Source organism: Mycetomoellerius zeteki, unplaced genomic scaffold, assembly GCF_001594055.1.
Source record: "Mycetomoellerius zeteki isolate Tzet28-1 unplaced genomic scaffold, Tzet1.0 scaffold241, whole genome shotgun sequence".
Lineage (NCBI taxonomy): Eukaryota > Metazoa > Arthropoda > Insecta > Hymenoptera > Formicidae > Mycetomoellerius > Mycetomoellerius zeteki.
In genome coordinates, this window is record NW_017257218.1 from 70,453 (window position 1) to 96,341 (window position 25,889).

A 25,889-nucleotide genomic window follows, 5' to 3' on the forward strand; every position below is an offset into this window, starting at 1 on the left:
TCACTGTAGTACATGCACTTCGTTGACTCACACTATCTAACGGAAAGATCTATGAAATTTTTAATTTCTTTCAATATTTTCGATAATAAATAACAGATATAGGTTTCTTTGTTATTTATGTTCAACATTTACTATTAAAATAAGGAAATCAATATTTTTGTTCCCGTAAAGAAATGAGTCAAAATTGATATCCTTATGACTGATATCCAAGTGTCATACATGGAATTGATGCTCAGTTAATGGATACAGCAACGTGTGGATTTGTTGCTCTACATGAAAGGTTAATTATGCAGTCCGACTACTTTCATACAAATACTGTTTATTACAATATATATATGTACACGTATTAATTATAATTCTGATATTATTGGATAAAACATCCTATCATATCATTTCCGATAAATCACCTCACTATGGCAATTGCATCAATTGCATATTATACAAATCTCATAGATCAAATATCATTGGAGCTTTACTCGTCAGAGAAATATTCTATTATAGCCATTAGCAAATTATGACTATTCATTATCAGTCATAATGATTGTCAAATTACGATAAGGATGTTTGTGGGCAGCTGTATTAAGAAATTATATTAGGTGTACAAAAAAGTTCTAAGCTTTTTTTTGTAAAATTCAATCTTTATTCAACAATATAAAACAGATGATGTAACTAATTGTAATATGGCTGATAAAAATTTGATAAAAGAATAGCTGAAAGTTCTTATTGTTTGTTTATATTTAATATTTTTTGCTTCAGCATAGTTTATTAAAATAGATATTTAAGATTTGTTAAAAAATTACCCTTTTTATAAAAAGATAAAAAGGACACCAAGTGTATGCGCTTGTATGTGTGCTCTTGAAGAAAAAAATGACAGTAATTATACCGAATAAGGGGCAATTTTTCATGTTTTTTGTATGAAACTTAGAATATTTTAGAATTTACATATCTGATTAAGGCCGCAGTACAGACTTTTGCATAACACATAGTGCATAATGCATAAGCGAATCAACCAATCAAAAACCTTTCTTTCCTTCTATTTCACGGAAAAAAGAAACTTCGGTTGATTTTCTTATGCATCACGCGTTATGCAAAAGACTGTGCTGCGGTTATTACAATAACGATATATTTTAACGAAGCGATGTCACGAATGACAGCGATCTAGCTCTCTATCGATATATCGATATGGTGCAAGCGAGACTGCAGGTAAGTAACGCCGCAACAGGCGAGTGCCATCTGTCGTTTAAAATATCAAACGGACAACATTTCCGAGGGCGATGATGATGACGTATCTTAATGTGAAAAATGTGAAATTTTGACATTTCGGATTTCACATCGCAATATCTCCGAAGATCATCATCATCGCCCTCGGAAAATAAAAATATTTCTATTATATAATTTAAACCAAGTTGTCGATTGAGATTACTCAGAAGTTGATCGATTCAGCCGTTTATTGAGAGATCCGATAATCTCGGGTGTTCGCAACTCGCCGGCTTGAATAAAGATACGGGGCGGTCTCGCGCTAGCTATATTTGGCGCGAAACACTACCGTGTCTCTTGAAAATATATTTTGTTGAAGGATAGTGTAGTATAAATGGAATTTCAAATAAGTTACTACTTTTTATAAATCAACAGTTTCATTAGGAAAAAATAATGTATTATTCACTATGTTCCGTATAAAAACAATTTTTTAAACAAGATCATTTTTAAACATATAACGTGAGTTTTTTTTAGAAATAATTGACCGCTATGTTAATTTCCTGATCCCAGTGTTTGAGAAACTCTGGCGGAATGTCTGAAATTCTATTGCTCTTACACGAGCTATTCTCTTCTCTCGCCCTCACGTTTCACATACCCATAATAATAAACAATGCCCCAATGTCTAGCCGAGTCTATGAACGATTCACGTCTCATGTGTCATATTTGACCATTTGCAGAAGCAAGAGCGGAGATAGTTGGCCCAGCGGAAAAATTTGTGAGGCCCGGTAGCACGTTGCAACTCCATTGTCTGGTAAAGAAGTCCACGGAAGTACCGTCATATCTCTTCTGGTATCACAACTTCCGTATGATTAATTATGACGTTGATCAAGGCGTCAACGTTAGCACTGATCTCGTTGGTCGGGAGAGCTGGTTGGAGGTACCAAAAGCGTCGGATCGTCACTCGGGCAACTACACTTGCGAGGCTAGCAATGCCCAGCCGGCGCGCGTCTTGGTGCACGTTTTCAAGGGTGACAATCCGGCCGCCATGCAACATAGCATGGCGTCATCGCCGTCAGTGATGGCCTGCACCGCGTTACTCACCATGTTTGTCACGCTCAAGCTAGCTTTGCAGACGAACTGGAGTTTATGACGTGCATAAGTGCAAGACTCGCGAAAACCCGGAGTGCGTTAGCGAAATTGTGTAACATTGTCATTTATTGTGTCGCGTGATATCCATATTCATGCTAAGATGTGCTCTAGTTACAATCGCCAAAGTTAGAACGGCAACATGATTATGGTGGTTCCAATTAAAGATTCATCGTTGTTATCGGAATGGTTACTGGAACATTTGAAGCTGCAAGATTGGCTGTGATTGATACTATTTATTCGACGATTAACTTTCCGCTCTACGCTGCCGGACAAAGTAGTACTGAAAGATCAGCTGTGATTATTTGTGTCGCGAGGCAAATATCTATTTAATCCATTATGTATATGTACATCTAATCATAGAGTTCAGGAAGGAATAAGCAACAACGTAATATGTTAATGCAAAGCAGGATAATTATAACCATCATTGTGGGATTAGTAGTGATCTATCATCGTATGATCGATGATCCGTGTACCGAAAATTTTTAATCAGGAAACAGTGTATCCAACAAAGACCAATATAATAAAAGTATAATGGTAGTACATCTTGTTTGCGCATGTATTTGAACGACAATTTGTCGGACAAAAGAAGTTGAATGCTAGTCTGGAATAAAGTGTCACCATAATTTTCATATGAGTTACATATTATTATATCATCCATTCTTCTGTCAACCGATTACTTACATTCCGTGTTACATGTTGAAACGAGAAATAATATTAGGTTGCAATGCAAAAGCGGAGGATATTATGAAACGCGCAAGATTAACTCACATTAAGATTATATTCACAATCGTCTGTACTCGTATGCTTGCGATGGAAATAGACGAAGACAAATTTGTCAATCCGAGTAGTATGAAGAGTTCGACGTATCATTTTGATGAATCGGAACTTCTATGAGCCCGTGAATGTGAATGTGATATGTGAATGTCAGTTAAAGAGACTCCGTGCGAGATTTATTTACCCGTTCGTATTTTGTGGAACAACGTGATATGTATGTAATTTAGTGTTTAAATCGATAAAAAAAATTATGCATGTAACAGATACTCCATCATGCGTCCGTCCTATTTGTGACGCACAGGAAAGCAAGACCGATAGCCTGGATCAAAGCTGTCCGCGATGCATCAAATCGCGATGCATAAGCAGCAGCGATTGCCACGACGATGCAAGGCTCAACTACATCTAGCTTCGTTGACTACCGTAAGCTCCTTACGATAATCGTAACGCTCGTCGTAATAACTATCGTAAGCTCATCGTAAGAGTTGACTCAACTTCAACTCTTACGATTACAAACTTGTCTAGCGATATGATAGCCAATGAGAATACAGTTATTTGGCCCTAATATTCTATTAGCTGTGTTATGATCTTATGTAGACAGACAATGGCTGAGTTCAGCAGAGAAAGCAGCTTTGCAACTGTTGTAAAATTCTTGAATATGATTAGTTTATACATTTAGATCCAATGAGGAATTAAGAGCAAGACCAATTATATTAAAGAATTTTACAACAGTTGCAAAGCTGCTTTTTCTGCTGAACGCAGCCATTGTAAACAATGGTAGCTTTTTTCCTTACGATCACTTACGATCATAGCGTTACGATAGATGTATAGTTGGGCCTTTAAAGTAAAGAAACGACGATGATGTATTCGATGGGGCATCGTTAATTGCATGGTACCATTGCAGCTTCGTTCCAAGGTGTTGTAAATATGTTGCAGAAAAAATATGTGGTCTGTTTTCTGTTCCTGCACTAGATTGCATTAGATTGCTACTCTCTTCTCGTTTTCGACAAATATCAAACAAATATTTATCTCACTTTAAGTTCTAAATATAAAAGTATACATTAGTTCAGCCATAGAAAACAGACCTATCGTTTCGCAAATTAACGAAAGTAACGTCTTCTTACGGCCGGCCTAAAATACTTTATTGGTAAATTAACGATGATTAACGAAAGTATAATGCAATATTATCTTCCTTCGGAAGCTCCGGGCAACACTTTGATAAGTGGTAAATGCATACGAGTGAAAGTAACGTCGAGACTAAACTTGCTACTACGTGTTCTCTAGAAGAATGTTTCTAAAAGGATTCTAGAAGGAGCGTGCGCGCGCGCATGCGACATTTATTACAGTCCAGGATGCGAAATTATTATGCCAACGTTTTTTTTATTATTAAAAGCTCACGGAAAATCAGCACTAAAGAATATTAAACCGTTCGCATCAATAGGTAAAATGCGTTTTGCGTTTGTGAAGAAGTCAGCTTATTAAATAAAAATATACTATATATCAAAATATTTTTTAATACAATTTGCTTGTTATCTATAAATTTAAATATTTATCGTTAAAAAGGTTATTATTTAAAATGGACTGAAAGTATACATAGATTTATATACGCAAGAGCAATCATAAATTCGACGAATTCGTCTTTTAAGCGTCTTTTAAAGCATCGAAAATAGGGATGTTTATCGCTATTCGATAATATCGAACATTTGATATTTTTTGCAGCTCGATGTAAAAATATCGAATAAAAAATTATGAATAAAATATCGACTAGATATTTTTTAACTATTCATATTCTCTTATACACTCTTTTTATGAACATTCTTGATTTTCAAAACTTTCTTCTTTGAAGGCCTATCTAGTCAAAAAACTTCATAGCCAACATACAATACATATAAAATCGACCAATCAAATGTCCCATAAAAGTCGCTATATTGTTGATATTGCATGATATTTGATTAATCAGAATAATAAAAGTAAATATTTATCCTGATTGATATTTCATGCAATCTCAATCTCCAAGTTCCATTTACTTTTATTTCTCGAATGCACAAATTATACACATTAAGGGGATGCTGGATCGACGGCCGAACTTGATCGAGGTCGATAGTACAGACTTTTTTTAATTCCAAATTCGATAATAGTGACATCTTTCATTCATTTCTTATACTTATTATATATCGTTGTGTCTCGCTCAAACGCATTCATTTGTCCTTAACTAACATATTGCAACATCAAATCTCTTAGAAGATTGAACACCTACTGCTAGACACAATTATTGCTTTGTTTACCATTCCGAGTCTTCGCTCAGCGTTTATATATACGTTATTTGCAGATTGATATAAATCTTTCTTTTGTAGCTTTTAATCTTAGTTTCATAAACTCAGTATTTGTGCACGTAATGCGCTGAGTGCTGCACTATCGTTTGGTCCATACGAGCTATAACACTTTTGTATTAAGGAAACATCTACGTCAGATGAGCTCTATACGAGTTAAAAAAATGTAAATTTTTAACTTTTTTCACAATTTTAGTATAAAGTCTATTGCAGCACTTCTAAATTTTGCGTCTACTTTAAGCCTGTAAAAGGATTTTTGATTCCGTTCAATAAATTCGGAGATTTATATCGATCTGCAAAATCCTAACAATTTGGTCACTCCAGCATTCCCTTAAGCCTTTCTAAGAATTAGGCATAACTGACGAATTGTTTTGTATGTAATTGGGACTGCAAGCAAACGGAACCTTCTCTACATAAAATATTAAAAATGGTTTTCTGTTTGTAAGCTTTATTATTATAAAAAATTGGGACAGTATTATAATTTTATTTAGTTTTTGAAAAACTTATTCATTATTACAATAGATATATTCAATAATGCCTACTTAAGTACTCATTCAGGGTAAATATAAATAGCATTTAAACATCTGAATATATTCATAGTCGATATTTTTGCTTGATATTGCCAAGTCTAAAATGATGCGATCGGTTTAAGTAACGTTATGCATATAACATAACTAATGATAACAAGGAGCGCAATGTTATTCTGCTTATTTTATCTCCGATTATTTAATTAGGTGCGACATGCGCTTAGTATACATCTTAAGCCTTAAACACAATACGAGACAACAGCGATAAAAACAGCGATAGGAATAAATATAGAATTCCAATTCGTCGGAAATTTTATCGCTATTGCCTATTTCGATCTGCATTGACATATGTATTCCCGTATGTTGATTCATCTGTTTCTATCGCTATGCTTATTATTGCCTGTGTTATTTCTATCCCTATCGCTATTGCCTGCATTGTATTTAGGATTTAGGGCTTTACTGTCTCGTTCAATACTCGAAAAAGTATAAGATCTTCTTTTGTTTGAATACACAGAAAACTTCTCAATCAAACATCCGTACAATGACTACATTTACCATGCCCTTAGTCCGCGACCTATAGATGTCCTTGTTTATTCTATAGGTTAAACAAAGGTACCTATCGTATAGGTTGCAGACTAAGAGTACGGTGTAAACGTAGCCATACTATCAAACGATCTGTTTAAGGGGATGATGAAGTAACGGCCGAACTTGACTGATATCGATAATACAGACTTTTTTAATTCCAAATTTAAAATACCGATAATAGTGACATCTTTTCCTTGTGAGATCTTTAATTTATTTCTTATATTATCATTCTGTCTCACTCAAATGCATATATCTGTCTTCATCTAACATATTTACAATGTCATCATTTGCAAGATACCTATTATTAGACACAATTCCTGCATTGTTTATCATTCTGAGTTTTCGCTAAGCATTCATACATATACGTATAATTTGCAAATTAATATAAATTTTTTTAGCCTTCAATCTTAGCTTCGTAAACTCAGTATTGTTTGTTCATGTAATTCGACGGGTGGTGCAATGTTATTTTGTCCATGCGAGAGTTATAGAACTTTTCTATTAATTAAGTAAGGAAACGTCTACATCAGGTGATAGTTCTATGAGTTGAAAAATATGAGTTACCCTTTTTTTCGATTTTAATATAAAGTCCACTGTTTCACTTCCTCTAATTTTGTGTACTTCAATCCTGTAAAAGAATTTTTGATTCCGTTCAGTCAATTCGAAGGTCTATGCGCCTATAATGTATCGATAATTTCGTCACTCCAACATCCCCTTAATAATATGACTGATGCTATGTGGAAGAGTACAGTGCGTGTGATTTCCCCAAATCAATAACTACTTAATTGGTCTACGGGTGTCATGATTGACAACGTCATTTTCAAACCGCTGCGCTATTATTTCGCATAATTTTCCATGATACAATCTTATGCGAACCTGAAACCGCTAACCTTGTATACGTGCACCTTCAATCGAAAGTGCAAGCAATGGCGATAACCCTGCGCGTGAGACACTGACACTGACAAATTACGGAGTTTACAACTTGATAATCTTGATTATATCATCCTCATCACACTGCCGTCGATGCAAGTAATGAGAAATTGTAAAGACGAAAGGTCGCGCGAACAAACCAGAAGAGCCGACAAAGTTGCAAAGTATATATTGCGTGTTTTCGAAAGTTCGTTCTAAAGTTGACGTTAACTGCAGACTGCTGGAATCACCGGATTTAATGCACAGCATCCACCCGGAAGTTAGCACAACGCGAACGAACTTAAGCCGACTATCGTTGAAGAAAAAGAATTAATTAACTGACTTTACTAACTTTCTTGGCGTTGCGTGTTTTAGAGGATACGTTTATTGTCAAGAATGTAACGGATAGTAGTAAATTTCGGACTCCGTATATATGTTTCTTTGGTTATTATCAGTATAATTAATATATGTATTTTATGCATTTGCATTTCACGTAGAAATCATTTTCCAAGCACCATTTTTTTTATTGCAAATTGCAATTTAAGTATCTTTAAGATAAAATAATATCAAGGCAAAATGAGAAAAGACAGATCTAATATAGAATCTTATAAAGCTGCAGAAAATTATGAAATCAATGAGTGTATATGTAAATTATATGATATAAAAAAATGATTTTCCGATATTGTTAAAAAATTTATTATACAAGTTTCTATTTCAATCACTAAGAGTATAATGATTAATTAATTGATCTATCCGAAATTCAGAGTGCGTATACATTAAGCGTATCTTCAATAACGCTGCAATTCCCCCTTGGTCGGACTCGATTTCAGCAAATTCAAGCCACAACCGAATGTAAGCGACTCTCGTAGAGAATAATCTTGTATATTCGGTCTACGTAACCGGCGCACATAATTAATCGCGATAATCCTGGTGTGATGCAGCACAGCCTAACGATATTATCCTCCGTCGCTGCACTACTGACCTTGTTTATAACGTCGAAATTAGTTATACCCAACATTCGCGAGAGATCGTATTTCCGGCTACAAGTTGCACAAGGAACATTTCCCAGCAGATTTCGGGGCATCGTCATGCATGCAGCGCGCTGTTCGCATTTAACCTTGGGGCAACGCGTTGGGAATAGAAACAGGTGATATAGACAGATTTTATATTAATAAATACGCCCATAAAAAAAAAGAGGGAAAAATACGACTTCCTAGTGAGACTTGTCCAGTTGCGTATCAGTTCTACGCACGATGTTCTAGTTTCTGTGATTTCCATGAAACGCGTTTCCATTGTTTTTCCTTCCTCTGACCTGGCGTTTGTTCCTTCCGCTTTTTTTGCAATTTCAGCGGTGAAATATTGTGAAAAATATGTCGCGTTGGATTTATTCGCTGTCGAAGCAGTGAGTTGATACGATCATGCTCTGTTGTCCGTTTTTGATGATTGCTACTTTTTTCTGCGTTTTACCGAGGAACACAAAATTCGCACTAGATCGCTTTGATCTACTAGACTTGTCTCGTGAAATAAAAGTGGCGATCATGCTGCTGTCCGCTTGTGATGATTGATACTTTTTTGACGTTTTGCTGAGAAACGAAATCCGCGTTATATCATTTCGATCTAGCGGATCTATCGTGTTACTAGATAAAAATAAACCGACGTTTTTCGTTTCATGAAAGGTTTATTTTATAACTTAATACTCTTTTTGAATGATTGGTTCAATTAGACGAATAATTATTAAATATACCGCAAAAAATTACGAAAGAGAAATTTATGGTCAATGAAATTTGTCTACCTACGAGCTAAAAATGAAAACAGGCGACGTGTCCGACAGTGCTGCGGGTTTAAATACTTGTTTCATTTACCTCTGTCCTCCATTAATTCATTATCCAGCAATAGGCGTCCCTAGTGGCTATGTATCACGTGTATTTTCGATGGAAATAATCCCTCGTACTGTGAATCGTACTCAACAAACGCATCACTCATTGTCGTTGAATGAAGAGATCTCGCTGATGTACAAAAATCCGTTCAATAGGCTTTTCCCTAATAGTAAAGAACACGTTTTACAATGACTGACTTTGAAAAGGAATCGATCGTTTGACGTACAATTTCAAATAACTTTAAGCAGTAATATCTATGTAATTACGTCGTCTGAAATATTGTTTAATCACTAAGCGTATAATAAATGGTTTAAACAAGCATCCATAGTTCTTTGACGTATAAATTACTCTCCTATTGTATTTAAAAAATATTTTTGCAATTTTTAATTATAAATTGATTAATTCCAGAAAATATTGTAAAAGTGCTTAATTTCTAATTTTAGTAGCAAATCATATTTTTGTTATTACTACCGATTTTAGATTATTCTTTTAGTCAGATATATTATTAATGCATAATATATACAGGGTGTCCCAGAGATGGCCAAACTTTGATATCGTATTCTACTGACCCTAAGAATGAAAAAGCTATAAACATAGGCCCGGAAATTCTTCCTTTTTGAAATATAAATACTTTGTTTACGAGAGAATTTTAAAGGTTTGTAATTTACTTGAAGAAATTGCTGAAAATGACTACCTTGTGTTTCACGATCAGATGCTGAGCTTCTCTGAAATTTCCGTTAGCTCATCCATATATACATGTATATGAAACGAATATCTGCTGCCTCAATATTTGAATAAATTATCTTGTTATCAACACTATCTTAATCACATGCAACGTTTAGATAAAAACTAATTTACTACGATAAGCTGCCTTCGACAGTATCACTTTACCACATTTACTTCGTATGATATCTGTTCACGTTAACTTTTGGGATAAACAAAAGTATTTATATCTCAAAAAGGAAGAGTTTCCGGACCTATATTTATATGACATTTTTCCATCCTTATGGGCAGTAGATTGTAGAATACGATACTAAAGTTTGGCTACTTATTTCTAAGACGACCTGTATATTACACAACACGCGTACGCACGCACACACGCACACTCACATATATGGATGATTCTTTCGAAAACCGACACGACATCTCGCCCTACAATCTCTGATATTTATTTATATCTCGCGAAAGTGTTTTTTAGGACAAGATAACGACCTGTATTTTTTTTTCTTTAAAGCGAATCGTTTAGCCGTAGTATTAATTTTAATTCTTCGATATTTTGAAAAACATCTATTTTATCGGAGTTTTTTACCCCATGGTAAATACAAAAAGAAATATGAAAGTAACTTCTTATGTAAAAAATTATCTGCTCAATAAAAATAGTCTCGATTGATTTAAATTTCATAAAATCAGTGAAAATCATGAATTTTAAAAAAAATGTTTTTCTTTACGAACCTAGACATTTACATTAAAATAAATATTTTTTTTAGAAAGCTGACAGTTTTTTTTACATAAGAAACAACTTCATTTAGATTGGGTATTTACCAATTTAGTACGATAAATCTTGTACAATAATCTTATATAAAATTTTTTATAACATTTTTTGGTGACATTAATAAACGTATTATTCTAGAATAAATATATTATTCTAAAATATTAATGATTTCAAATGAGTTTAAACTTTTTTGGAAAAATAATAGATATTTATAACCATTAGATTTAGGGTATGATCAACGCAATGCTACAAATGCTTTAAAGCAATTTTTGATTGGTCAATTTGTAAAATTCTTTTTTCTAATTGATCAATCAAACGCTTCAAAGCATTTGTAAGACTTTGACCGCAGTCTTAGATAGAATGTAAAAAAGTAAAGAAAGGATAAGCCCATAATCTTGTACACAGTATTGGTGAAAAAATATCTAAGGCTACAAATACTTATTATCCGTTCTTACTAATAAATATGGCATATAAAACTTTCCTAGCAATCTATATATATTTTTTTTTTTTAGTTTAAGAAATGACTTTTCATATTTATTTTCACCGTTATTTCTCTGACAAAATGTTTTTACAAATGATTTTCAGAGACGAGTACATGATTCAAATATTAAAAAAAATTATTTATAAAAAGTGACCAAAAATACCAAAAAAATGTCAAGCAAAATTATTTGGTAGAGTATCAGGGTGGTATTACGTAAAGTCCATTAATCTTCCAAATAGCAAAATATTAGCAATTTGAAAACAAATTGGCAGTAAATTCAATCAGATTTTGACTACAAAACCATAATCATTTGTGTCCACATTTGACTATGGATTTGTTCGGTTTCTACTACCAATGTGCTGGCATAACATGTCTAGCAGGCTTTGCTATCAGGGCTGGAAAAACCAGGTCACAAAAGCGTAAGAACATAAGTTTGATATAAAATCTCCTATATATGGATTTTGAGTGAATTTTTAAGCATGGCAAGGGTTTGTAACAGATGTATTGTTATGGCAACTATCATAAAAATAAACAATAATTGACACTCTGGACAATACAGTCCAAATCTGTTTAACACATTAATATTTTGTAAGTCAACAATTTAAGAATTTATAAATTTGCCAAAGCTTCATGACATGATGGGCTTTCCACTTGAGGTGAACTGATTTTCTTTCGCATTGAATTGAGTTATGAATTCCATATATATATATATATAAGGAAAACTGAAATTGACTCGACGGATTGTTCAACACAAATATTGATTAGGATTACATGTAATATTGCTGAAGAGGACTCCAAAAAGAGCCGAAAGTTCAAGCATTCAAAATAAAGATATTATGTAATGGAGCAATATGAAGTAATTTTTTACAATTTAATAGTGCGCACTTCCTTTTGCGCTGATTCTCATTAGTTACGAATTTATTGTTTATTTTTATGTTAAAGATTGAAAATCCCATTCTAAGTATTCATATGGCAACTATACCAATATAGTTATATGACTATATTAATGTATTCTATAATAAGGTAATTATACAGTTTAGCTACAGCACCTCAAAAGTCAATAAAATTAGGCTTATTCGACGCGTTTGTGCATGAAACGACAGAATCTGGCAAAAATAAGCATCAAGGCCATGGCACACACCTTCCGTACCAGTATCCATAAGACGTACCGTAAGAATCAGCCAATCACAGTAGAGAATTCTTTTGAACTCTTAATTCTAATTGGCTGATTCTTACGGTACGTCTTATGGTTACTGTTACGGAATGTGTGTGCCATGGCCTTTTCTCTCAAAAGTACACTCTGCCCCACGAACCGTGACATTAAGCGTTAAAGTTAACGACTGTCGAGGTTAGGAAATCTGTTAGTCACGCAATTGACGCAATCCCATGGTGCAAATATATAGGGTGCATCCAGAAACACGACCGCTCACTGAGCGCTCAGCGAGCTCTTGCATCTGATTGGCCTAGTTTCTACTGTTACATAGGCTGCGTTCAGCAGAACGTTTGTTTTGCAACTGTTGGAAGTTTCCTTAGCGTTAATTGGATCATACTTTTAGATCTAGAAGAATGGTCCTATCTCAGCAGACAATCATAAAACGGTTGCAAAACTGTTGAGTCTGCTGAACGCAGCTATAGAGACCCTCTAATAAGAGTCTGGTCACCTTCTCCCCGGTTTGTGATTGGTCCGACATTTATCATCCATTCCCGCAAATTTCTTTAAATCCAAATTTGTAAAAATTAATAAATTCGTAAAAATTAAAGTAGAATCAATTAAAATTTTTATTTTTATTATTATTTAACTTATGTTAACATTATTAAATATTTTCTATAATAACTTTTACATGTATGTATTATTCCTTTAACGCATAATAAAAAGAATTATTCCTTTACTTAAATGCATAATGAAAATACATCACATTTTTACTTAAATGCATGATGCATGGTCATCGATTCATAATATTTACGATTAAATGCTGCTACGTTTTTTAAATTTTAATCTTAGCGTAGCAAAAATTTTGTATACAATTTTGTACGCAAATGGTGACAATTTGAAATGTGATCTACTGGAATAGCATCAAATTTTTCAAACAAAAAGTTTTGTAAATTTACATTAGGCATCATGTAAAAATAAAGGCTGTAATGCCTATAAATGCTTTCTAATTTTAAAAAAACTGTTGATAAGTTCACAAAAAGTAATATATTTGCGTTATAACATTTAAATCGAGAATTTTTTGGGAGAACTTTCATACTATATCCCTTTTCAGAGGAATTATTGCAGAAGGGAACTGAGTACCAAACCATTTTTTTTCCAGAAGAAAGAATAATTGCAAAAAAACACGTTCGAGCAGCCACACAAGATCACACAAGACTCAAATCACAATGATGAAACAATGCCGAAATGTCGTTCGTCAGAAACTATAAAGTTTACAGAGTTACTTAGGCCGGAATCAGACTACGCATTGAAGATTGAGATTGAAGATTGAAAAATTCAAATTTGATCAATCGAAACGAAAGGAGCTAAAATTTCTTTGTCCTTATTGGTCAAATTTCAATCTTCAACCTCAATCTTCAATGCATAGTCTGATTCCGGCTTTACAGCGTCACTAGAGTGAGATAGAATGATTTTTCTCTCTCGTATAATTTCGATGAATAATGGCAGACTTCAGGTGTCCAAACTCTGATTAGAGGGTCTCTACGTTCAGTGACCATTCTGCCAACAGTTGCACAACCGTTGTATTCGCTGAACGCACCTAATGATACGCAAAATAAAAGTTTAGTTTTGTTCCTGTAAGAGCGTATTACGTCTTAATTTGTCGGAAACATTTCTCACACTTTTCTAGAGTCCCTAGAAGTAGAGAGTCTGGACATTTAGCAGAAGTGCTCTCAAAGGCTGTGTTCCAAAATTGACTGCCAGTACTGAAAATCTATAGTGCACGTAACGTAAACTGTAACATTTTCTGTGCTGGCAGTAAATTTGGAACACAGCCAAAATAGCGACGAATATGTATGTGTACTCTAGGCTATATTCACTTTGGCGATCATAACGCTTTAAGCGTTGTTTCATCTTTATTTATTAAATATTAAACAAGGATAATTGTAGAGACACTAAATAAGAGACTGGCATAAATGGACTAATTTTTTATTGGCTGGATATGGAATGGCAGAAGCCAATCAAAAGTCATGCTGGTAATAGATGATAGTATAGCCCGAATTCTGATTGGCTTCTGCTTTCCTACTTTTTCTGCTTTTCGTCCTAGTTGCGAACGCGTCCTATGACTTATCGTCCTGTGAACGCCATTTTCTATCCAACTAGAACTTATGACAGTCTCTTATTATAGTGTTTCTAGTGCGCAATCAGTGCACATTACGCAAGTGTATCAAATCGTGCGGTCAAATGAACACGTGACACTAGCCAAGTGCGCATTGGCTACGTTTACACCGTGCATTTAGGCCGCGGCCTATACAATAGACATCCTTGTTTATCCTGTATATTAATCAAAGATACCTATCGTATAGGTCGCGGACTAAGCGCACGGTGTAAACGTAGCCATTGGCACTGCCAATCGAACACGCTCTTGACACTAAGTACGGAATCCATAGACATTGCTCAAGATTCGAGATGGTCTTAGTGCTTGAACCACGGCCCAGAGAGCCGTATTAGCATCTTAAGCCCATGGCACATACAAAAACGTAAGGCCGTAAGACATAATCAGTAAGCGAATTGGTCAATCACGATAGAGACCGTAAGGTCAGTAGCGAATCCAATCTTACGATTTCTTTACTGCTTACGTATTACGGCTTACGTTTTTGTATGTGCCATGGGCTGTAGGGCCCTGGCACACAAAAAACTTAAGGCAGTAAGACGTAAGCAGTAAGGAAATCAACATGGATTCGCTACTGCTTATGTTATGGCCTTATGGACTCTACGTGATTGGTCAATTCGCTTACTGCTTACATTTTACTGCTTAAGTTTTTTTGTGTGCCATAGCCCTTAGGGCCACTGTCACTAAGCTCAGTTGATCTAACTAGGCCAGTTAGTTCATCGGAATTGACCAATCGCATTTGTCATTTTGTTTGAAGAATTGACAGATTGGTCAATTCCGATGGCCCAGTTAAGTTAACTGAGCTTGGTGACAGTGGCCCTTAGTCCGGATCTACAATAGGTGTTTTAAGACTTCAGCCGTAAGAAACTGACCAATTACCCCGGATCTACAATAGAATTTTAAGCCTTAAGCCATAAGAAATGGACGAATCATAATCGATTATTCTCCTCGAATTCGACTGTAATTGGTCAATTTCTTACGACTTAAGGCTTAAAACACTTATTGTAGATCCGGACTTATAGTCGAATTCGAGGGGAATAATCGATTGTGATTCGCCCATTTCTTATGGCTTAAGGCTTAAAACCCTATTGTAGATCCAGGGTTAAGGGTGCCGTCACATACAGTCCACAATCCGTAATCCACACCGGATGTCCACAAAAGCATCTAGAGATTGCGTATGTACGGCAGATATTTCTCACGTAATCCGCAACTACATGAAAAGAGAGTTCTAATGCAGTTCTAGTGCAGTCTAGTGCACGTCAGAAAATAGATCATTGTTGTATTTGCACTAATAACATATATCAAAAATTCATTGTGCACTTCTAATTTCAAAATTGTTGTCAAACAAATTAATCACTATTTATAAATTAAAGGTAAGTTATGGCACGTTTATTTTAGTTTGACGTCGAACTGCAATTGCCTTGCGCGCTTACATGCTCCTTGTATCCTATGAAGCCGTAAAATGCGGACGTGTAAATGTAATATTTTTTTATTTAAGAAGTTATACTGTTTATTTTTATTTTACAGTTGAATTCGAGGAGAATAATCGACTCGTTTATTTCTTATAGCGTAAAACTTAAAATTCTATTGTAGATCCGAGGTAAGACCGGACTATGGATTCCGGTCTGAGTGCAGCCAGTACACCCCAATCGAAAACGATATAAGATAAATTTTCACGAACTGCTTAAACAGGCTGTTTCAGCGACAAATAGGATCACGTGGTCAAAATTGACGAATATCAAGCGTCCATTTTGATCACGTGATCCTTTTGTCACTGAAACAGCTGGTTTGAGCAGCTCGTGAAAATTTACCTTTATCCTCTTTGATTTCACCCTTAGGGTGCCGTCACATGTACACGGAATCGGAACGACGGAACGGATTTCTTACTAGAAATAAGTTCACTAGCATTTTGTTCCGTAAGAAGTTTCTCTGCTGTATCGGAACCATCGGAACTATGGCCGGAACGGTACAACGGAATCAACGGAATGTTACATCGATTATGATTTTAGAAGCTGTATTTGCTCCAATACGAAATGCATATGAAAGAGATGCCATACTATCACCAGATGCCAACCAGCGTAAAACCAGTTGCAATCTTGTACGAGATGAAATTGGAACTCGGCATAATTCTTGCTTCTCAATAAGTGGTCCAACTAATGACAGCAGTTCTTCAAATAATTCCGGAGTCATTCTAAAGTAATTGAAGAACTTCTCACGATCGGTCGTTTGCATTTCAACGACTAAATTGTCACTTGCGCCTTGAAGATGTCTCATTCTTTGCGTAAACATTGGCCGTACCCAAAATTTTCGTTTTCTTGTATATTTTTTATTTTGTAATAAAATATTATAAGCGAAATATAATTTTCGTACTCTCTTAAATATCAGAATAGCACGCCAACTTGGCATATTTCTTGTATTTCGCGATAATTTTAACATTACAGTTAACACTACTTCTTCGTCCATCGTTGTAATCTCCAAAAAAAAGGTTTCTGAATATTTGTTTTAATTTCACATTCAACCATCTGAGGTGAACATACCATTCCGTTCCGTAAGAAGTTTCTCTACCCGTCCCATGTAGCCGGAACGCAATGGAATTTTGGTAACATAATATATCTCACTCTTATAATTCAGTATTTTTAAGTATTCAAAGTAATGTTATAAATAAGATAATTGCACAAATTATGCATATTACTGCTTTAGTCGCATTAAAATAACGAAATATCGATTAAATTAGGCAAATTAACTTGCGACCGAGGCGACATTCCGTCCATTTTCATTCCGTTCCGGCTACATGGGACGGATAGAGAAACTTCTTACGGAACGGAATTGTAGTGATCTCAAATTTTCTAGTAAGAAATCCGTTCCGTCGTTCCGATTCCGTGTACATGTGACGGCACCCTTATGCCGGTTGCAGACCAACGCGATGTTCGTCGCGTGCGACACGCGATATCCAATGAGCGTATAGCTTTAGAATGTAACATCGGTAAAGCTGTACGCTCATTGGATATCGCGTGTCGCACGCGACGAATATCGCGCTGGTTTGTAGCCGGCATGACGCATTCAGGCCTCAGTGGAAACGAGGCCTATGTCATAAAATGTGTCCACGTTACGTGAGTCACAAGTTTTTTGAAGTGTTGTGTTGGAATGGAAGCATTCATGTAATTATCATGTTGTCTGCCTAAGATAAACATTCATGTTCATTTCTTTAAAAAATTAATATCGATTATGTGTTGAAAAGTGATTGCCAATCTGTCGATTCTGTCTCTGGAGTGCGTAGATTGAACGAGATTCTTCAAAAATGGAATCGCAAAGTATCCAAGTTTCGCATCTTCCAGAGACCAAAGGATTCGATCTGTCAGCTGGAAATACTTGGATATATCCGGAAAATTATCCAATTCGCCAGTACCAGTATAACATAGTTCAATCTGCTTTATATCGAAATACTATGGTTTGTTTACCCACCGGTAAAGAGATATTTCTTATTTTCTTATCGTTAAACCTATTTTACAATGTGTTTTTTGTTTCCTGTTTCTTATTTTTTTTGCTATTTTTTACATGTTATTTTTTGTGGATCTTGTCTTTTTGCTTCTTATCTGATTTTTTGTATCCCGAGATAAAAGTTTTATAGCCATTCTACAATGTGCTCTCTGTTTCCTGTTTCTTGCTGTTTGTCTCTTGCCTTTTTGGCCAAAAGGCAAGAGACAAACAGAGACAAATAACAAGAAATAGGAAACAAAGAGCACATTGTAGAATGGCTATAATGCATCAGTCAGATAAAAAAGTATTTTTGTCTTCAATTTGTGGCAGGTTTGGGAAAAACATTTATTGCTGCTGTTGTGATGTATAATTTTTGGAGGTGGTATCCATCTGGAAAGATTGTATTTCTGGCACCGACGAAACCTCTGGTTGCCCAGCAGATTGAGGCATGCTATGAAGTAATGGGGATTCCAAATGTCGATATGATAGAACTGACAGGTTTTAACATTCATTTATGATATGCTTTCCAGCGAGAGACGCAACACAATATATTGATTATTTCAGCTTTATTTGAGAAAAAATAAATAGAGAAATCAATAGCGAGAGAGAGAGAGAGAGAGAGAGAGAGAGAGAGAGAGAGAGAGAGAGAGAGAGAGGAAGGGAAGAAGAAAGAAGGAAAAACTAGATAGTTTTAGGATGTTTCAGGAGATGTTATTAGTGTCATTTGTATCATTCTATCTTCATTGCTTATCAGATATAAAACAAGGACATAATAACATAAATAGAGTTAATAGCATCTTCATGAACATGCTTTTAATGCTAAGGCAATTAATTAAGTAAATTAAAAAGAGTAAGGTATAGAATAGAGAACCTCACAGGGAGAGAATGGCAAATTATATCACGTGATCTCTGATTGGACCTGGGTATCAAAGCTCCATAGGCATGGAAGAGATTGGAAAAAACTGATCACTTGACCCCCGTTCTGATTGGACGCGAGCATTTATATGATGGAATTTACCACTGTCTCTCTTTGAGGCTCTCTAGTTTAGAAAAACAAGTGAAGTTAGGATCAGAAATTTTACACCAAGTTCCTTTTTTGATGGTATACACGGTGAAGTAAATATTTTATTTTATATTCTATTTCATCTTTGTTCAACATTGGCAAACAAACTGTAATGATTCATTGTGTCACTATGGTTGTGTTCCAAAATTAACTGCAAATATTGAAAAACTATAGTGCAAACATAACGTAAATTACAGATTTTCAGTACTGGCAATGAATTTTGGAACATAGCCTAGGTCATTTGTGTTTTTTGCTGGAAAGCACCTTTAATAGTACATAAACTTACGTATTTTATACTATATATTATCATGTAATCTAATAAAAATATATTATTTAACATATAGGTGCAGTAATTCAGAAGAATCGTGAAATAGCTTGGCTCAAGAAGAGAATAATATTTGCTACTCCTCAAGTGTTTCATAATGATCTTGAGAGATCAATCATACCAAGTCATCTAATTAAGTGTATTGTCGTGGACGAAGCTCATAAGGCTCTGGGCAAGCATTCGTATTGTGAGGTAAAGACAGGATTGGGTAGTAACTAGTTAAAACGTTAAAAGTTAAAAAAAAATTAAAAAGTTAATAACTTTTAATTTAATTTTAGAGAGAGTTAATTTTAAATGCATTAATTTTTAACTTAATTTAGTTACTTTTAATTTATTAACTTTTCTTAAATTAAAATTTTTTTTTATCTCAATGCCAATATTTTTTCTATAAGATCTTAAACGTTAGAGAATTAATTTAAAAAAAGCACAATGATTTTGTGATTAGAGACCCCATAATAAGAGCCGCACCGTACAGTAGCCAGTTTTGATTGGTTCGCTAGGTTTTGTCAATTCCTGCTTATATTTGAAACACTAATTTCCACACAGATGCCTTAAATATTATATTTTATAAATATGAAATGACAGATGAAGAATTGTTGTAAAATAGTGCTGCACATCCACCAATTTTTTAAATATTTACGTATATTTTTTCAATATATAACTTATATCCGAATAAAAAAATTAAATTTACATAATCTATATTGTAATTTTTATTTAAAGTAATCTCATTGTAAGAACAATTAGGACATTCTGATCTCAAAAATAATTTTTTTCGAAATTAACTTTTTTTTAACTTAAGTTAATTCAATCTTTACTTAACTTTTATTACGTTAATTTTTTGTGTCTTCATCTTTTAATTTTATTAATTTTATAAGCCATTATATATATAACTTCAACTTAATTTAGTTTAAAAAAACATTAACTTATCTAATCTTGGGTAAAGGAATATAAGGAATTTTAGCTCCTATTGTTTTAATTGATCACAAATTTCAATTTTTCAATCTTCAATTTCGATCTTCAATGCATAGTCTGATTTCGGCCTAAGATATTATTTAAGATGATGTTAAAATAAGAACAGAATGTGAATACTGATTTTAAGAAAATCTATAACTTTTAGTGTATCAGAATATTATCCACGCAGAATCAGTACTTCAGGATATTAGCACTTTCTGCTACGCCTGGAAATAAAATAGATAATGTTCATGAAGTAAGTAAACTCAATGCTGTATATGTAAATATTTAATGTTAATAGAAATTCGAATTAGGATTTTAAGGAGTAATAAGTAATTTTAATATTTTGATGAATGTTCTATTGCGCGTAGGTAATACAGAATTTAAATATCTCTCACTTGGAATTGAGAGATGAGAACTCAATCGATATAATACCATATATTAATAAAAGAAAAGTAGATATTATTTTGGTACCTCTTAGCAATGAATTAGCTGCATTCAAAGAGAGGTATATTACTGTTATGGATCGCCACGTAAAATTTCTTATGCAATGTAATGTATTGCGAGGTCATACTGCAAACATATCTAAAGGAAGGGTAATTAAATTATATTTATAAATGTTTTATGATTTACTGGTACATAATTTTAAATGTTTACTGCGTTATTTAGGTATTCCATTTGTTGAGGGAATTTAAAACAAAGACAAACAAATCTGGAAATTATGGGCAAATCATGAAGACATTGAATATATTGTTAACTATGTATCATGCTTATGAACTTATGATTAGACATGGATTGCGTGCTTTTTGCAAATTTTATGAAGGTATATTACTTATAATTTATAAATTCATATTACAGTTAATTTTATGAAAGACGCTACACACACGTGTGTGTGTGTCTGTGTGTGTGTGTGTGTGTATATATATATATATATACAATTTGTTAGATACATTTATTAATGCAAGACTTAAGGAAATTTTACTTTCAGCTCATTCTGATAAGTTTTGGATACACAATGAAAATCAATTACGAGATTTACTCCATGACATAGAAGCTCATCTTGGACCATTTCCGGAATTATATCCTAATGGAGACATATCTGAGGTTTGCGGATTCATCTCTTGATAATGGTTTAAAAAATTATATAATATACATATAGTATAGAAATAGTTATTTCAGATACCAGCCAATATTGTATTTGGACATAATAAATTTCACAAACTGAAAGAGTTGCTTGAACATCACTTTAATAGTATCAATGGTGATCGAAAGGACACAAGAGCTATAGTTTTCGTCGAAGTTTGTATATTAGATTTTTATAGACTTATCTATATATAACTATACATATGCTATTCATTTAAAATTTTTGTAAATTATAATATAGAAAAGTGTAATTAATTTATATTCAGAAAATATGTATTGTAATTTAATATGTTGCTCCATAAATCTTTAGTACAGAGACATAGTCAATGAGGTCTATATTTTGCTTTTGCAATCAAAACCGATAATTAGGCCACAGATGTTTGTTGGCCAAGCTAGTCAGAAGCAAAAGCAACAAATAAAAGCGTTGGAAGATTTTCGAAGCAATCGTGTGAATGTACTGATTTCTACAAGTATAGGTGCATAAAAAACAGCAATATTAATCATTTTATATATTGTAATTGTATCTTCTCTCTCTATCTGTCAATTTTAAGATGTATTAATTTTTTAAATATATGATGTAGGTGAAGAAGGATTGGATGTAGGAGAAGTAGATCTTATAATATGTTTTGATGTATCACAGCATTCTCCGATAAGATTGGTTCAAAGAATGGGCAGAACCGGACGTAAACGAGATGGTCATATAATTGTTCTTGTTACAGACGGGAAGGAACACGAGGTAATTGAAGATTTTACAATATTTTGTATGTATGTATGCGTGAAGCCTGTAATAGTCGAAGCTGGATCTTAGATGCTTAAATAATTTGCATGTGAATTTGTATACTACATATATAGTAATTTGAACTGCGTGCCTAATTGGTTTTTCGGACTTATAAACGCAATTGAACTATTGTAGTAATATCAGAAATGAAATTGATAAGCAATTTAATAATTTGATGCTCATGCAGCAGTTCAAGCGGTCTTTATAAATCGTTTATTATTATATATGTATATATATATATATATGCACTTTAACTGAAATCTAATTTAACTTTGCAGAATTTGAAGTCTACGCTTTCTAGAAGGGACTCTTTAAATAATAAAATATTAAACACAAGCAACATATTTTCCTCCTTATACGATAATAATCCTAGAATGATACCAAATCAGTTTACTCCGGAATGCCATAAGATGCATATTATAGCATTACCAAAAACGCCAAATGTCAAAGGTAAAAGGGGGAAGAAAAATATCAATAAAAAGAAGGAAGCGTTTAACATGAAACAAAAAGAAAGTGAGTTTTATGGATAATTTATTTTTTTTAATTCTCCTTTTTGTTATCAATTGTTTTATATTTATCAGAACAGCAGATTTATTTTTTGATATTTCTTAAGAGATTATATTTGTTGGACAGACTTATCTAAAAAAGGAAATCCAAGTCAGTCGTTGATGATGAGATTTCTTACTGATAAATGTAATGAACAGAACCGGGATAAGACATGCAATATTCTTACTCAGTTAACAATGCAAAATAATAATACGATAAATCCTAATAATGTCAAACTGTTAACTGATGACAGTGCGGGAATCGATTTCTTGACGTTATATGCAGTAAAGAAATCGGAGGAAGAAATGTCTTTTGAAGCTGTTTCTAAAATGGATACGACTTATATTCCCGTACCAAAACCAATTGAAGATTTATTCAGTTTCGTAGTACCTGATGTAAAAGTTATTAATTTATCTTTTTTAACGGAAGATAATTTAACGCAATGTAAAAATTACGAAAATAATTTATCAATACAATGTAAAAACGAAAATGAGACTATTCATGACAATGATTATATTAACATCGATGATGGTAATTTTTGGTGCACTATCCGAAATGAGAGGAGTATTCACAACAATGAAATAAGATTTGAAGATATACTTGAGGAGAGTTCCGATTCGAATGAAACATCAGTTTCGTATATAAACCAACGAATTACAAATGTAGAGATAAATTCAAATAAAGTATCTACATCTGATATGAAAGAGGACAATGAAATTATAACTGACATAAGAACTGAATTATCAACTAATACATTAGAAGACCTAGGACCTACTATATTTGAGAATATATTGAATGAATCATTTAGTTCTGTCGAAAACGATTTAAAAGAAGAGGATGTATTTGAGAACATATTAAATAAATCATTTAGTTCAGTAGAAGACGATTTAGAAAATAAGGATGATACAGCATTGCGAAGTGCAGAATCAAATCTTTCAAACAGTTTCATTAAAAATGCAGAAGAAATTAATGTGTCGTATGAAGCTAACGTTAACACTTTTCATAACGAAGATAATGTTGTTAAAACTAATCTATCAGCGTCTATGAAACTCGCTAAGTCGGATAAGTTCGCGAATTTTATTGATGAAATACAAGATGTTGATTTTAATAGTGATGTTGATATAAACGAATTTATTAAATGTGATTCTAGTAAAAATAAATCGATATACAATTCCAAAGCAGAAGAGAGTTTGTTATCTATAACTCAAGCTATTGGCGAAATAGCACGAGTAAAAAGAAATTTGGTAATATCAAGACCTTCTGTAAATAAAGAAGAATCGATTAATAAAGACAGTACTGGCTGGATTTCAGTCAATATTAAAAACGACATCAAAGCTGAGAAAAGCGATCTGAATTCGAGGACAGACATCACATTATCAAATACTCATTGCAATTCTGCTGCTAAATCATGTACTGTTAAACAAGATTTTGATTTGATCCTAGATGATTCTGATGAAGACTTCATGATTACGGAAGACAGTGCTAAGAAATTTAATGAGCTTGAAAGTTGTTACTTTCGCAACTCGTCGAAAAATTTGAAGGACGATATTAGATGTATGCCTAGTACATCGAGAAACTCAGTAATTATAAATGGCTGTCTTGATGATGCACCGAAAACCTTGAAAATGAAAGACAGTTATTTCGATAATATCTCGAAAAATCTTAAACCAAGTGGCATATCAACACCGAAAAATGATAGACATTCGAAATTGTCTTTGAAACGGAACAAAGCCCAGCAGAATTCGAGTACGATAAATTTGAATTTCTTCAAAGCACCTGATAAATATGTGAACAATACAGCAGAAAAAAATATTTTAAAATCTGATCCTGATACACCAAAGCAAATCTTTCTTTTGAATGAAAAAATCGCAAAGAAAAATAAGCGTAGGCTCAAATGTGAAAACAATGTCAAAAACGAGTTTATAGATGACGAAGCTGAAGTAGACTCTGATGTCAGTTCGGACGAAATCGTTACAGATGAAGATTTTGGGGATTTTGTGAGCTATACACAATTCTCACAGGAACAAGTCGACATGCATGCGCATTATCTGCAAACTGTTAAGAGCCCGATAAAGAAACCAGGCGCTTTTCATTTTAGGGAACCACGATCACCTGATTTAAATACGGAGATCTACTCGCAGTTTTCGTCGCAAATTCAAAACTCGTATCTTTATGTACGTATATTATCGTATTACAAACTTTACCTCTGATTTACACGAATAATCAATCCGATTTGTATATATGAAAATTTAATGAAATACTATTTAAATATATTTAATTATGATTTTAGGATTCGTTTTGCATTGCGGAAGACGTAGAACCAAGCATACTCCATAATGATTTGTTATTAGATAGAATGGAAAGGAAATTGGAACAAAATAGACGAAAACGTCTCTGTTTTGACAAGAATACGAAACGTACTAAAAAGAAAAAGATGAATATTTTAAATTGCTCTGTGAGCAGCGAGGATGAAATCGAACAGCTGCGTTTACAAGTGCAGAAAGACTGATTATAAGTTAACAATAATCCAGCTGTGATGCGTTGATGTATAAGTTATGAAATGTAGTGAGAAATTTATTTTCATATGTACAGAATGTAAATAGTTAAAAATTCAAATGTATTTTTATACGACGTTTTTGTAATAAAATTGTGTAAGGATCTATCTTTAATCAAATATAGGGTTTGATAAGGGTTGGGCCCACTAAAAAAAACTCTTAAAAAACCCAAGATGAAATGCCGGTGTGTTTGGAGCCGAAATTGCATCATTGCCACAAAGCGCGATTCGACGTACATACAAGGGTACGTCGAAGCTCGAGTTTTTTTGTAGAGAAATTTTCAAAAATTTCGATTTTTCAAAACTAAAAAATTTCGAACTGGCACAGTTTTTGTTCTATAAATCGTAAAATAAACAAAAACTGAAAATTTTGCCTTGATTAAAAGCTATGTAAGACTTTTTCTTCAATTATTT

The 25,889-nt window shown here is 33.5% G+C and overlaps 2 protein-coding genes and 1 long non-coding RNA gene across 5 annotated transcripts in view; 2 read left to right on the plus strand and 1 right to left on the minus strand.

Annotated features, from left to right (window-relative positions):
- Nucleotides 1-3,535, plus strand: part of LOC108723487 (uncharacterized) — a 56,267-nt gene extending 52,732 nt beyond the window's left edge. For both annotated transcript variants that reach the window (XM_018449290.1, XM_018449291.1), the window contains one exon: nt 1,935-3,535. In XM_018449290.1, coding sequence (XP_018304792.1) covers nt 1,935-2,347 — 413 coding nt within the window. In that variant the 3' untranslated portion in view covers nt 2,348-3,535. The remainder of the gene's footprint in view (nt 1-1,934) is intronic.
- A 4,655-nt stretch (nt 3,536-8,190) lies between these two features.
- Nucleotides 8,191-10,079, minus strand: LOC108723489 (uncharacterized). 2 transcript variants are annotated; one of them, XR_001936647.1, is made up of 3 exons: nt 10,037-10,079; nt 9,328-9,505; nt 8,191-9,048 (listed from the first exon to the last, which is right to left on the minus strand). It is a non-coding gene; the product is annotated as an uncharacterized lncRNA (long non-coding RNA). The 2 variants fall into 2 exon arrangements; XR_001936648.1 differs by having other exon boundaries at nt 8,191-9,102.
- A 7,785-nt stretch (nt 10,080-17,864) lies between these two features.
- Nucleotides 17,865-25,504, plus strand: Fancm (FA complementation group M). The gene is made up of 13 exons (XM_018449237.1): nt 17,865-18,102; nt 18,446-18,613; nt 19,523-19,695; nt 20,621-20,710; nt 20,826-21,050; nt 21,124-21,277; nt 21,443-21,558; nt 21,634-21,753; nt 21,908-22,073; nt 22,179-22,333; nt 22,654-22,888; nt 23,009-25,095; nt 25,212-25,504. The coding sequence occupies exons 1-13, from the start codon at nt 17,937-17,939 to the stop codon at nt 25,428-25,430; spliced, it is 4,074 nt and encodes a 1,357-aa protein (XP_018304739.1). The 5' UTR covers nt 17,865-17,936; the 3' UTR covers nt 25,431-25,504.
- Nucleotides 25,505-25,889: the final 385 nt, after the last annotated feature.